General features: G+C 46.2%; 1 protein-coding gene across 4 annotated transcripts in view; it reads right to left on the reverse strand.

Annotated features, from left to right (window-relative positions):
* The window catches only part of LOC139056249 (uncharacterized), a 34,355-nt gene extending 19,052 nt beyond the window's left edge, over positions 1–15,303 (reverse strand). For 3 of the 4 annotated variants that reach the window (XM_070534320.1, XM_070534318.1, XM_070534321.1), the window contains exons 1-2: positions 2,503–3,188; positions 702–807 (exon numbers count right to left, since the gene is read on the reverse strand). In XM_070534320.1, the coding sequence (XP_070390421.1) occupies positions 702–770 (69 nt within the window). In that variant the 5' untranslated portion in view covers positions 771–807; positions 2,503–3,188. Of the gene's footprint in view, positions 1–701; positions 808–2,502; positions 3,189–15,094 lie in introns of those variants that run through there. The other variant, XM_070534319.1, reaches the window with a different exon arrangement.
* Positions 15,304–15,587: the final 284 nt, after the last annotated feature.

Raw genomic sequence — 15,587 nt, forward strand, 5'->3', positions numbered from 1 at the left:
TTTGTCATTATGCTGATGCACACACCTGCATACCTCTACTGTGAAGTCTTGTTTCAGTTTCTTACTTTATTGTTACATAGTAATTTACATCATACACTTGTCCTGAAATACATCACGTTGGGCTCCTTCAGTATTTTTTTTTTACTCGAACACACATGCCTATACAGGGCAAGCACTCAAATATATGCAAAACTGCCACGGGACTGGCCACTCGAGGTCGACATGATTGTACAGCGCAAAAGACGAGGACTGAAGGAAGAACACAACACAGGCGCTGTCACACACACTCAAGGCACATTGCGAGATTCTCAGGCTTCTTTCATGGTCCTAAATACATTATGTAGCACATATTGAGCCACAGAAAGCTGTACTGGGAAATTTTCACGTTGCTCTACAATTTTATAATTGAGACTTTTTATCTAATATTTGATAAGTTGATTAACTGATTAAGGCTAATTATGCAATTAGGCAAAATGCAGAAAATTCAAGTATTTCCAAGAGACAGGAAACAACATTATCTAGGTCCTGTGCAGCTAGGTGGCATTTGCATATTTTTTGAGTTTGCTAAAGTTACATGGGATAACCTGCATATGTCCCATGGAACAGGCGTCACGCCAATCACTCTATGTGATGCCACTAAACTAGCCATTGCACTTAAAACATACAGGGTAAAAAAAAGTGAACCCTAGGTAAGAGCATACCAAGGCCTCTATTGCTGAAAAGGGAAACTGATGGGAGGCGTCTGATCTCCGGCTATAAAGCTGCTTCATCCTCACAGCTGGCAATGAAACGGCCACAACTGCAGTCCTGAAATAAAAGAGACAAATTTGACACTACAATGGTCACACAGAACACGAAAAAGCTGGTCGCAAGTTTATCTTGGAGAACACCTGCTGCTACATTAGGTTTTGTATATTGGTAAGGTTACTGTTAAACTAAGCTTGCCAAAATTTTATATCTTAATAGCTTTGATCTTTACAAACTAAAACCTTTGCCCAACTCATGCACTTGTGCACTACATAAGCTATGAGATGTTTACTGATCCCTTACAATGAATGGCTTCTAAGACAAATTATTTCACACAAAAGGATGCATAACTCATAAGTGTTACTGACATTAAACACCAAGGTAGTACCTCTTTAGAATAGATAATGGTGGACTTCAAGCACATTTTTCTCGCAGATATAGGCTGATCGGTCTGCCTTAATTTTTCACCAGCAGCAGCAATTTTGTCATTAATACTCGTGCAATATAGGATGACGCTGTGATGTGTGACATGATCCTTTGTTGATATGATATGATCTGATATGATCCTGATTTGGCACCTAGAATTCAAAACTGAATATCTGTACCCAATACGCAATGGCACAGCAGCAAAGTAATTAAACATTAAACAAGTCCAAGTATCCAGTGCACAGTGCCAGCTGTTGAATAACAACATTGCACAAACATCGACTATATAGATATATCGTAGTATGTGCACGGCAGGCGTAGTGGCGGCCTCAGCAAAGAACACAGCCATGGAGCGACGCGCCCGTATGTGCCATCGCCAGCAATTCTATCGCGTAAATTGATATATCTCGTCACGGCACAGGCATCGTTTTCTGGCCGCCGAGGTGCCGGCGCCACTGATACTCACCTGCTCCGGCCGTCGCCGTTTAAGTGACGCCGTATCCAGTAATCTGAACCCAAGCAGGACACCTGTTACCACCAAGCAGTACGCTAACAATAATGAGGTTCTTATACTCTGACCGGCAGCTCATGCGGCGTTGACCCGTAGTGCCGTTGGAAGCTCACCACACGCTTTTAATACCACAAACACGCAGCCGACATTTCACGCCCGCAGATCAAAGTCGACGGGCTCAGGCTCTACATGCTAAGCGCCACAGTCGCGCACTGCCTGCACAATCAGCGATGTGGGCGCGAAGAGACACGGACGATAGCACGGAGCGTACTGGCAAATCTGCACAATGCGCGCTTAGTGAGCGACCTACTGCACACAATCGCACGAGCTAGGGGATTGGCGCCACGTACGCGCCAGCTAGCAGATACCGCGCACAAAGAAGCGCCGTCGGTTCTCGCTCAAATGGTCGCTGTACAAACACACACACGCGCACCGCAGTAAACCCTTAACGAGCCGCCACATATCCAGGCCGCGGTTAGGCAGCGAAGCTTAGCTCACCTCGCACTGCACGTAACTATTATGGTAGTGGCTTGCGCTTCGGGGAACATGTCGAATGCTCACATCCACCCAATTAAAGACGCGGCAAAGCCCGTCACCATGTAAAATACTCATCTTTAAGTACACTCGCTTGACTCTAAGCACTCAAGTCACCTCGATTACGACAAAGCTCGAAGAAACACAGTGATCGTGCAAAATGGTTCTGGACGGCCACCTGTCGCGCCATGTTGTACTGAGACCTTCAATAAGTCATATCAGCGCGTCTCCTCACTTTGAACACATGCACACTCATAGAGTTATAATCGTTCAAAGTCACTTACCGTGGAGTCTTGGGGGTTCAAAGCCGCTCCGACCAAGGCCTCCTATAATAAACTATGCCTGGAACGTGAGCCGCAAACGCGCTGCCCTTCCCTCGCCTGTAGTCTCCTCCTTGGATGGATGGATGTTATGAGCGTCCCCTTTGGAACGGGGCGGTGGCTTGCGCCACCAAGCTCTTGCTACTATGCTGTCTAATATCCTACCTAGGTTAACCAATGAAAAAAAAAAACACTATGAACTACCACGTCCAAATTTTCTGATACCCTATTGCGAACTGTGCTTTTGTACGTCTCCGTCCTTTGTCGTTTCTCTACTTTTCTTCCACCAATCCTCCAATCGCCTCTTACTGATGTCTATTGCGGACCTGTTTGCTTTACCACTGCTCCCGCTGAACCACTGGCTTCAAGGAGGCCAGTGGTGCCTAAATCGACCGCTGGATAGACGTCTTCACATTCTAATAAAATATGCTCCGTCATTTCCCTAGCTTTACCGCAGCAAGCACATGCTTCTTCTTCCTTCTTATATCTCGCTTTATAGGTGCGTGTTCTAAGGCATCCCGATCTCGCTTCGAAAAGTAATGAGCTTCCCTTTGAGTTATCATAAATGGTTTCTTTCCTAATTTCGTTTTTTCCCCTTAAGTAGTTACTCATGGCAGGTTTCTTTTCCATTGCCGCCACCCATGAGATTAATTCAGCCTCTCTGACTTTCCGCTTGACCTTCTTTGTTGCTGTGTTGCCCACCCCACAGGCCGCATACTTGCTGGTAAGCTTCCTAGTTCTTTTCCTCCACTGTGAATCAATGTTTTGCCTGTACAGATACCTGAACACTCTCCCAGCCCATTTACTTTCCTCCATATTCCTCAGCCGTTCTTCATACTCAATTTTACTGCGAGCTTCCCTCACTTCAAAACTAGTCCAGCCCATATCCTCTTGCACAGCTTCATTTGTAGTCTTCCCGTGAGCGCCCAATGCGAGGCGACCCACTGACCTTTGGTTCCCATCGAGTCCTGATTGTACCCCTGATTTAAAGCAAACAACCGCATTTCCAAAAGTAAGTCCTGGAACCATTACCCCTTTCCACATACCTCGGAGGACCTCGTACCTATTGTATCCCCATAGCGCTCTGTGCTTCATTATGGCTGCATTTCTCTTCCCCTTGACTGTTATGGTTTTTTCCTGTGTTTCCATATATCCGTTGCCTTCGTTTATCCATATACCAAGGTATTTATATTCTGTTACCCGAGGTATTTCTTGGCCCTGTATCTCCACTCTCTGTTCACTGTTTTCATTGAATACAATAACACCTGATTTTCTAACACTAAATTTCAAACCTAAATTGTTGCCTTCCTGTCCACAGATATTAGCCAGACGTTGCAAATCACTTTGCTTGTTTGCGAGCAACACAATGTCGTCCGCATAAAATAAACCTGGGAGTTGCTGCTCTATTACTGTACCTACCTGTTTGTATGAGAGATTAAACCCGATATTACTTCCTTCTAGCGCCCTCTCCATCCTCACCATGTACATCATAAACAGCAGCGGGGATAAAGGGCACCCCTGCCTCAGTCCCTTGTTGATATGAACTTTCTCCGTGCTCCTCATCCCTTCCCATTCAACGCAAACAGTATTTTCTAGGTAAATCTCTCTCAAAAGCTGTATACAATCGTTACCTAAGCCTTCCCCTTCCAGAATATCCCACAAAATGCTGCGGTCTACGTTGTCGTATGCTCCTGTAATGTCCAAAAAGGCCACATACAGCGGTCTGCTTTTGATATTTCAATACACTGAGTAAGAACAAACAAGTTGTCATCCAAACGCCTACCTATTCTAAAGCCATTCTGAAGCTCTCCCAAAATGCCATTATTTTCTGCCCATGCTTGAAGCTTTAATTTGATTGCCTGCATTGCTAGCCTGTATATTACCGATGTAATGGTCAATGGTCTATACGAGTGAATTCTGTCTTTCTCCCCCTTACCTTTATAAATTAAATTCATTCTACTTTGTCGCCAACTGTCTGGTATTCGTCTATCTTTTAAAGTTTTTTCAACTGCTTTCACGAGAGCTTCCTTACTTTTTGGTCCCAGTTCATTTATCAGCCTAACGGGAACCTCGTCTAGCCCTGTGGCTGTGCGCTTAGGAATTTTCTCTTCCGCTTTCTTCCAGTTTAAATTTGTAAGCACTAGCTCCTTTCCCCCTTGGGTCTCTTTCATGCTCTTTTCTTCAAATACAACCTCGTCCTTGCCTTGGAAAGATTCGGCTGTTATTTTTTGGATGTAATTTATTGCTGCTTCTCCTTCCAGTCTGTTTTCATCTTCGTCTAGGATATGTTGTTGTATTGTTGTTGACTTCCTGCCTAATAATTTTATGTGATTCCAAAATATTCTAGGTGCGGCCTTCTTTTTCTCACGTATTTCTGACAACCAACTTTCACTTTCACCTTTTAATTTTGCTTGCACCAGTATTTGAACTATAGACTTTTTCTCCCGGTATATTTCCCATTTACTGGTTACTTCATCCTGTGGCAACTGTGCCTTCTTTGCCTGCCTGTGCTCTCGAGATGCTTTCTGTCGTTCGGCGATCGCTTCTCGTATCTCCTTGTTCCACCAGCTTTTCGGTTTCTTTTTTCCTTTCCAATGAACATGTTGTTTCTCTTTCCGTATTTCTGTCGTTACTACACTTAGAAGCTCACCATATTCCCACTCCTTACTTGGCGACTTGCCAATTTCTTCCTCCACTCTAGTGACTATATTTGCTATTTGTTCAGCGTTCAAATTTGGACTGGCCATTTTGCTTTCGTTGCTCTCTTTCCCAACTACATATCCCATTTTCAAAATGATGCGTTTATGGTCACTCCCTATGCTGCTAAACCCTTCCTCATCGATGACCATTTCTCTCAACTTATCATGAATTCCTTCTGTCATCAGACAGTAATCAATGGTCGATTGCCGGTTTCCCACTTCCCACGTGATCTGTCCTTCACACTTAGGCCCTGTATTCACGATCACGAGGTTATGTTGCTCGCAAAGGTCTAGCATTGACTTCCCGTTATTGTCGGTATAGCCATCTAAATCCTGTATGTGGGCATTCATGTCACCTAATAGGACTATCTCAGCACCATTCCCGAAACCCCTAATATCAGCGCTTATGCATTCCACTAACTCTTTATTCTTCTCTGTGCAATTTATTCCGGTCCACAAATACGTAACTCCAAGCCAAGTTTCTTTCCCACTCATTGTACCTGATAACCAAAGATGCTCTTGACATTGTGAATTTACTCTTTTCCATTTGGCTCCCTGATGGATGAGCATTCCGACTCCCCCTCCCTTTCTTTCCGACTTAGTTCTGTTGCACCCTTCCCATACATAATTCTCAATAACTGGCGGCTCTTCTGAGTCTCTTAGGTGCGTTTCTGTAACCGCATACACCCCTATTTGTTCTCTATGTAACTGCTCCTCAATCTCTGCCCACTTTTCCTTTCTTCTGCCGCCCTGCATGTTTATGTAGCCTATTGCATGGCGAGCACTTGTTCTTGCTTTCCTCCTTTTTCTCTTATCGACGGCGATGCTCTTCTGATGTTCCCCTAGGGGACCTTCTTTATTACTACCTACTCTGACCTCCTGAGCGCCCGCGGGCCCCCTAAAAAAGCAACAGCGCGACCCCCAAGTCGCCAGCCCACTTCTCGTGCTAGCCTGTAATTGAAGTGGATCCCATCTCGTTTAAAACCACCACAACTTCTCACTTCCCTGTTTACTTCGACAACCTCGAAGCCTTTCTCTCGGCTCATTTTCCATATTGCCTCATTGGCAGCCATTACGGCTCTTTGTACGTGACTGTCACGCACAGGCACCTCCGGCACCGTGCACACCACGATCTGCACCTGAGGGGATAGCTCACGCAAGTCGTCCACCCCCTTCGCCAAGCGCTGGGCTAGTCCTGGCCCTTTCCTGTTAAAGGGACCCTGAAACGATTTTGGCGATTTTCTACAAACGTACTGAGTCGTTAGAGTAGGTTCTTCTGATCATTAATTGATGCATCTAAGTGCTCTGCGTAAAGCGTGTAATTTATTATAAGGTTTTAAAAATACCCATCGCTGCCGATCGCAGCGCACTGCTCGGCGGAATTTTAAGCCGCCCCTACCCATATGATGCAAATAACCCATATTACGTCACATGGGCGAGTTATCTGATTGGCTGACGAGGGCGCGTGGTCGATAATTTTTCCAACTTTATGGTGAACAAATGATGCTCGTAATAGTTGGAATGTTAGTTACTTTGTTTTTGTAAAAAGAAAATAACTTAAAGAGAATACACAAGAATAGTTTTTTAGTACACTTCAGCACTTCCGGCACACAGCAAGTGTCGTCTGCTTGTGTTACAACATACTCCATTTTGACGAGAGCTCCGCGGTCAGAGTCGGTCTCAGTCTTTTCGCGAGCACTATGATTCGACTTTGTTGCCTTGTGGACTGCAAACCTAGCGACCTGCAAACCACGAGTCCAGTATTAGGGCAAACGCAAGCGCAAGGGGACAGGGTCTGGCCGCTTGACTGTGCCGGGGTGAGCCACGAGATGAGCAGAAGGGCAAATGTCAACGGTCTGCACGGTGCTGCCACCTGGTGGCACAGAGCTCAACCATACACAGTAGCAGCAACGAAGTGTATTCTTTGCTGCTGGTGTGTATTTTTCGCAGGAGTGTAATCATCAACACGTTGATTTAAAAATGTTTAAAATGCTTTACACTTGGTTAGAGCAATATTAGCGCTTTGTTTGACTGGTTAAGCGCTGCGCCAGCAAGTGTCTGGACCGTGCAGACCGATCAGGCTGCTCACGTACGTCTACGCTAAAGTTCCTTCATCAGCTTGAGTTTATGCCTCCAGTCATTTGCCGAAATGACCAGCTTGCCTGTTTTTAGCGGAGTACCGGACACGTTCGGCGCTACGACAGAATGCTCGCAACGCACGCTGCTTCGATAGCTCTCGGTCGACGGCCAAGCGGCTAGCGGAGAGGTCTCGCGCGGGAGGGGGCGTGCTCCTAAACAACCGGAAGTGGGCGATGTGACGTCGCATCGTGACGCTGAACCAGTGAAGGCAGAGCTTAGCGCCGCTCGCTCGGCGAGCGAGTTGAGGAGGAAAAGCATAGCTAGGGAGGAGGGTAACTTCTAATCGCTTGCAGCTCCGTTAATACGTAACGCTTCACTTAAATTGTGGTGCGAATGTTTTACTTAAGCTGTACCCTACGCGCCTACAAAATTTGTCCGAACCGTTTCAGGGGCCCTTTAAGGACGTCATTTAGCCCACCTGCTACTACGACAAGGTTGCGCACGTGGGCATTTTCCGTGAGCTTTTCTTTTGCTCGCTCCATGACAGAACCCAGTGTCTGCCCTGGAAATGCCCCTACCGCCACTCTTTTGTCGCCTTTCACCCTCTCCACAATTGCTTTTGAGCACCCAGCCATGTTTGAGTCGCCAGCAATAATCACCCTTTCAATCTCTCCTACTTCTCCCTGCTTCCCGGCTTCCTGTGGCTGCAGCGTCGCCTCACTCGGGGCGTGTTGCGCTGCTTCGCTATAGCTACGCCGATTCACCGGCGGCGAGCTGGCGACCGCTTGCTTTGGCTCCCTGCCTCCCACTTCGCCCTCGCTTTGGTGTCCTGACCCGACATTATCCGCTGCGCGAGTCTCAAGAGCGTCGAGCCGCCTTTGCAGTTCGGCGCTCCTTTCTTTCGCCTCCCCAAGCTCGGCCACAGTCCTCACCAACTGCGCGGCCTGGGCCGCCTCCACCTTGACAAAATTTTCAACCTTCGCCTGCAGTGCTACCCACTTCTCCTGCTCCTCCCTCAGGTTTGCCTTAAGCTCTTCAAACTTAGCCGCCCAATTCCCTTCCAGTTTTTGGACGGCTTCCTTGACGCCCTCGCACGACCTGCACGTGAGGCTAGACCCCACCGCTTCTGCTAAATTCTGGAATTCAGTCTCGTCGAGGAAGCACCAGCGCAGGCACTCGTCGCACTGCACTTGCTCCCCGTCCCCCGCGGCCTTCACGTTTTTCGATTTCATCGCTAGGCCTACCTCCCTAGGCCCAACGAGCAAGTTCGCCGAATCACTCACGCAAATCCGACCTCGACCGCTATCCCAAACAAAAACAAGAATTATCACTCCCTACTCCATGTAAGAATCCGAAGAGCTAGCTGAAAGAACTACCCCCTAGGCCTAACGGGGGAGCCGCCAGACCTAGACAAAGCCGGTACGTTTCCTACTACCAAAAATTCAAAATTTGCGCCCCTACTCCATGCAAAAGAACACACTTCAAAACGCTAGCTAATAAAGATAAAAGAGCACTTAGCTACGAGCGAAGTCGCTGAAGCCTCGTCCACAGGAGCGTATTAGCTCCTGTGGACGAGGCTTAGCTTATTCAAGGCGACGGCATTCATTTATCATGGCGCCGATAGGAAAGACGTTGCCAAAAAAAAAAAAATTGAAAGAATCGTCGGCGATGCCTTTTAGCCACCTTTTTTGCATCAGGCAAAGTATCGTGGGCTTTGTGGCAAAGAGCCAAGATGTCTAGGATGTATGAAACGTATGGCTCTGTTGAGGTCTGGACACAAGGCGCAAGAGCCTTTCTCGCGGCAACCTTGCACCTGAAGGGGTCACTCCTTGCACCTGAAGTGGGCAGCCGTCCTTGCTCACTATGTCACCTCGAGCACTCACTCTCCTCCAGCTGGTACTCCATCACAACAGCTCTCGCCATCTATCATGTCATTCTGAATATGGTCGTCCCACATCACCTGCTTCCACCCGTGCCGGTCGTCGGCATGCGCCGACCCCAGCATCAAACCTCTACGTGGTCCATGAGCTTCCTCCCCCAGCTCAAAGGCAGCTGCTCGACGATTCTTTCCAAGAAATACACTGGGCTAAACGCAAGCGCCTTCGGCTACTTTACAGCTCGTCGCTGTTCTTCCTTAGACGTCCCCACAAGCTGCCCGCTTTCCACTCGGGGCAACTTGCTCATCGCCAATTCAGAGGCTCAGCCACCGACTCAACAAGGCGCAAATTTCACTCTCGCTGGCGCCGCGTTGCCACAAGCACAACCTTCGTGATGCATTGAGTGACCACTGCAACCCTGATGCTATCGGCATTCGAGATTCCACTGAAAGCAGCAGCAGGCAAGCTTTCCAATGTTGTGCTCACATCTTCCGCAGATGCATGGCCTACCGAAATTTTGCAGGAGCAACCTTGCCATCTGGTTTCTTCAGCTCGAGAATCACTTCTAAGTCAACAACATGAGTGACCAACACTTGCGCTATCTCCACGCAAGTCCCAAGCTGCCAGATGGTCTACTTTTGGAGCTCCGACTTCTACAGGCCCGTGCATCTACGAGTGCCTGTGGCAGGTTGCGATTTCTCACTTTGGTATCATATGTGGCTGCGCTTCACTCACAACCTATGCTGCCGGTGCTGCCTGGTGTATATCTCTCAGATTGCGAGAACCCGACACTACCAATGACGACACCGTCTGCACACTTTACCTGTGGGCTTTACCATTGGACTTTATTTCAATTGCACTTCGCACTAGGAGATGGGCTCTGTAGCCGCGCGGCTATCACTTCCAACATAGGCAAAGAAGATGGGCTCACGCACAGGCAGAGCAAGAATAGAACATGCTAGTACACGCGACCTGAACGGCTGCTCCCAAGATCCCGTGACACCATGGCTGGCTGGCTTGAATAAGCCTAGTTACCTCTTCATGCTGCCTCCCATAAATTGGTGACCAGGACGACCAAACCTAGCCTTCGCACAACTTCTTTGTACATACACCTCTGCTCACATTGCTTCCGTCGCAAGTCTGAAAACATTGCCTTAGCCTGCAAGTCATTATTGCATTCATGTAATTAACAATGAGGACTTGTTAATTTGAATTCCAGCAAAAGGGTTAAACAACTACACAAGTCGGAAATCAAAATGGAGCGACTCCCATGCATTATGGGAACCAATGTTATGGTAACATTTTGCTGGTAACCCAACATTGTTATGATTAACGTGAAGTGTTGCTAGGCGGACCAACATGTTTGTGTAAAATGAACTATGTGTGTAACAAAAGCAAAAAGACGTCAGTGACTATGGATTGTGTGACACTGACAGCATGATTTCTACTCCGGCCATTTGAAGTCAGCTTACAACATGCAGACTGTTGCGTTCTACATGTGTACTGGACGAGCATATGAAAGAGAAGCATGGATTGTCAAGTTATCAGTGATTATGTGTTATACAATCGTACGTACCTATGGCTATGTCATGTGATGTATGTTAAAACAATGATGGCTTCATAGGTTTCTCAGCCCAAAGCAGTTTTTTAAAAACCCTAAAGGGATTTCTTCAAAAAAAAAAAGCTTCATAGCTGAAAAAAAATTTTCTCCAGGTCCTGGGATGGAACCCAGGACATTGTGCTAAAGTCAGGTTGATGAGAATTTTCCTTTTCGTGAACCCTCCTTGATTTTGCGGGCTTCCACAGAACTGATTTGCCATTAATCGTTCTTAGGAGCAGGCAAATGGTCGACGGCCCTAACTTTGACCGCCTAAATGCCTTGGGGTAGCATACAACAGTTTATTGGCTACTAGCCTGCTTCTAAGGTCACATGCAATTAAAATGAATTATATTAACTAACACATGCAGGATTGTTTTAATAACATATGCCTCCATGAACTCATGCACTGCCCAAGATCATAACACGCAAAAAGCACAGTTCACATTAGTAGGCCTTGCAAAGCGTGCCAAGATGCACACCATGAAATTTATTTGAATTGTTTGAGTGCTTCCTATTATGGCCATTTAATGGGACACTAAAGGCAAATACTAAGTAGATGTTGCCTATTAAAGTAGCATTCCATAAACCTCACAGTGCTTCTTCCATGCCAAGAAGAGATAGTTTACGAGAAAATTGCATCTGAAGGGTTCGCATACCTAGAGAGCAATTCAATTCGCCTGCTCCTGAGGACAGAGTGGCGACGTTGTGCCATCACTGCCCTTCACTTCCATTGGTGAGTAAAACAGTACCCTACAGACGGTGCTACAGTTTTCTGTGCAAAATGCGTAAGCCCGGCCATGTAGCAACCGAGCCAAGACAGAACGTTGGACTCGCCGCCGCAACTGCTCTTGATCAAGTAGCACGGACTGTTCGGGAATCCCGCAACATCACATAAACATCGAATTCTCTGTAACTTGCAGTTTGTGCGAGTGTCGCGAGCCAGAAAATCCAGCTCAGCACTATGTGATAACGAAACTACTAAAACATGTAAGCGTGGGCGATGCTTTCAAGGGTAACCTCAATGGGTTCTTTTTTCCAAATATCAAATAGAACTAGACGAATAGCATTTTCTTTCATCTTATAATGCAATGCAGCAATCTCTTTATTACTAGTAGATAAGTCCTAGCGACAGAACTTTAATGAGGAGTGCCTTCATCATTGGGCTGGTACTTTAATGTGCTGGGGCAGCCTCTAATTGTGTATTGCAGTTACTTCCGTTCATCAATTACTGAAGCTCTGTTCGCAATAACAGTGATGCCTTCGACAATTTCGAGTACTAATCTATTACTTTAGCTTGACTTAATAATTGCCTTTAGTGTCCCTTTAGACACTAGTCCCTCTGACCTGCATAGGACTTGCCACAGCCCGAGAGGTATTGCGCTGATAACCCCCACAGCACAACACACAAAGTGCTTGGCATGGTTCTTTGTACATCCTTGTCTCTCAGTACTCGTGTTACAAAGACACAATTGGGCTAATCACTTCGGTGCGGGAGAAACCATTGGGGCACCATATCTACTAGTCAAGTTTTTCAATTTGTGGCTAATTCTGAGCACATATGGCACGAAGTCATATCTAGTGATATCTGTTCTTCTTATGTCCGATGGTGTGTCCTAGTGAGGAACGCTTCACCTTTCAAAGAACAGATTTGGCAACGGCATGTACAACCAATTGAGTAAGTGGGATTTCAAATGCCTGTTCATTTGATCAAATCACATCAACAGGCCACTTGCCCCAATTGGGCAAATGGCCAATAAACCATCATACCCTGTCTTAGGGCATCAAGGGGCAGCCGAAGTCGGAGCCCTTGAACAGTTGCCTGCTGATGTATTTTATGATGCCTGCAGTTAAGACGTCTGCTGCTGTGGCTGTGAGTGGCAGTAGCTTATGCCAAGGGGATGGGAGGGTGAGTGCCACAGTAGCTGAATTGGTAAGGCACTACATGCCTAATGAAGGTGGTGTGGATTCAGCTCCTACCTACAGCAAACTATCTTTTCGTCCACTTTCATTTCCCTTATCCATACTATATATAAATTCCAAAAATGCATATTTATTTTCCCTATGCTTTCTCCGAGTTCATTACCTATTTTCATCATCTGGTCAAACAATTATGGCTCAGCTTGATAAAGGCTAATTCAGCTTGGAAGATAAGAACATCCGAGGAGGCCAAAGGAAGTGACTTGGTCGGCAATTGTGGATACTGTTCAGAATTAGCTTTAAAAACATAGAAGGTTTTCAGCTAAGCGCATGGCAAAGACAGTCAACTTGTCATAAAGGTGCTTAGAGTAACTACTCACTAGTGCACTAAACATGAAAGTTTTAGCTAAGTGTGCCCAAATTGCTGACAAGAAATGCGGAAATAAGGTTACTTGTCAATCTAGTATATGCTCCTGACAGAGCACCTTGGTGGCGAGCGTCGCAACACCCGTCACAGCAGAAGCGCAACTAGCGAACAGGTGGGGGAATTAGGTCATGCGTGCCATGGCCGAATCCATTTCCCGAAAGCTGAAGAGCAGCTCGACAAGGACTTGCTAATCAAATGTAAGCGGAACAGACGCCACTAGGCCTAAGGTGTACAAATCGTACACCTCATGTACAAATATGTGCACAAATTTACCCACAGCTTCAAGAACATGCCTGCTAGATACAATGTCCCATTTGTTCCTTTATACACCTGTCAAATTAGCCCAATTGTGTTCTCGTACCTAAAGACAAGGGTGTATGAAAAATCACGCCAACCATATTGAGCATTGTGCTGTGGGTTGGTCATAAGATATCTCTCAGCTGTGGCAAGTTCTACGTGGACCAAACGGCCCAATGCCTGAATGACTATTTGAGGGAGCATTCAAACAATTTAAATAAACCGGATGGTGCAGCAGACATTGCAAGGCCTGCTCATATGAGCCATGCTTTCGCACATTATGATCCTGTGCAGGAGTAGCAACAAAACATCGCATGAGCTCACGAAGGTATATTTTATCAGAGAGTGCACCTGCTAGTAGCACTTCAATTGCCTTAATTCCCCAGAGGTGCACTTGTTTAATGGCTATTTGTAGCATTAAAAGACAAACTAGCACTGTCACAACATTCACCTCTTGCCTGTGCACAAAATTTGCACACTATGTTTCATCCTTTGAATCATTAAATCAGTTAGTAGTTCACACTTTCATGTGTCCTTCCTCTGTAAATAGATTTTCGCACACAAAAACAATGTGCAGCAGACTTCACCAATTTGCCCAAGACGAAGTCCTAGTCAGACTCAAAAATCTCCTTCAGAGATTTTCTTACTGTGATGAGAATTTCTGTCGCTGCATGGCACTCTGTTCGAACAAGGCCTTCACTGATAAGATGGGAGAAAAAAAAGGTTACAGAGGCAAAAATTGTCACATTGGCACTCAGATATATTCCCTAATGCAATGCCTAAAAGATTTTTTTTTTGTTGGACAAGAGGATCAGGCTCATGACTAATGAGCATTCTATTGCACAGATGAAGGGATTAACGAAACAAGCCCTGCGAAGTCAAGGAAGATTCATACAATGGAAACTTGGCATTTGCTTGAGAGTGGCATGCAGGGACCCGCAAACCCACACCGGTCATATTAGTGTGCATCTCACATCTATAACCTAATGCAGGTTCCTGCAATGAGCCTACATCATGTTTGTAAACAAGTTGCGAGGAACATTTGCGCAAACCTGGTACCTCGCATAGCGCCATCACAACAAGCAATACTAAATAGCAGCTTAGCAAACTAGCTGGAAGAAATTTAAGAAAATTTCTTGGTCTTCAAGACAGCCAAGCTTTAGAACAAAATTGAGCCAAAGTAGAACTATGAGCGGCTGGGCCACGTTCTGCAATATTTGTCTTCATAGTTTACATTGGGGTTGCTCAACATGTTCCTTTAGAACTGTGGCGAGCAGGTGCTCAAGCAAGTCGCGATTCGCTAGCCGCCAAAATCCGATAAACAAGGGAACAGTATGAACATGCAAGACAAGAAACAGTACAGGTAAATGCGACATCGAGTGCCATATAAAAATTGCAACAGCTCACTTACTTAGGCAATATCTGCAACAGCAATCCTACGAAGGATGAAACTTTTTTTTTTTCGCGATCGATGCACAATACTAAGCGGCAACTGCAGCAACAAGCATTTGGAACGAGTTTAAACGTTTTTTACCATATGAGCAAAAAGTTCTGCCAAACTGAGAGCCCACATATGCTCCATTCACATCAGTAAATTCAACAAACAAGAGCAACAGCACTGAAAAACGTAACAGGAGCTGCACAAGACCACACTACCAACCATAAACGCGCTCCAAGGCATAAAGAAACGAGCTGCTCCAGCGTTGCGCCCAAGTGTGGCTAGAGATCGCAAGCTCGAACACCATCCGGTTCTTCCAGCGCAACTAACTAGAACAACATTCTATCACACAACACAGTAAGAAACCATAAAATTCTGTTTTAGCTAAGCTGAAAAGCTGAAGCAGCTCCAGCAGCGCGCGCAAAACTATAAACCGGAACACGCCATACTTGTTTAAACAACGTCATCGTAACTGTGACGTCACTTCCGTGCGTGGCAGCAGCGTTTTTAGTATGGCATTTCGCTCCTACCACGTGCGTGTCAGCAGTTTACGCCAAAATAAAAACCTTCAAGCCAGCGAAGATGGCAGAACAAACCACAAGCGCGCGACGCATGATCCAGCGAACGCGGAGATACCGCGCCACTGAGCAAGGAGAGAGGGGGGAGTGGCAGTCGCACCGTACTCTTCAATACATGTATCAACACAGACCTAGGT

This window comes from Dermacentor albipictus, chromosome 2, assembly GCF_038994185.2.
Source record: "Dermacentor albipictus isolate Rhodes 1998 colony chromosome 2, USDA_Dalb.pri_finalv2, whole genome shotgun sequence".
Taxonomy (NCBI): domain Eukaryota; kingdom Metazoa; phylum Arthropoda; class Arachnida; order Ixodida; family Ixodidae; genus Dermacentor; species Dermacentor albipictus.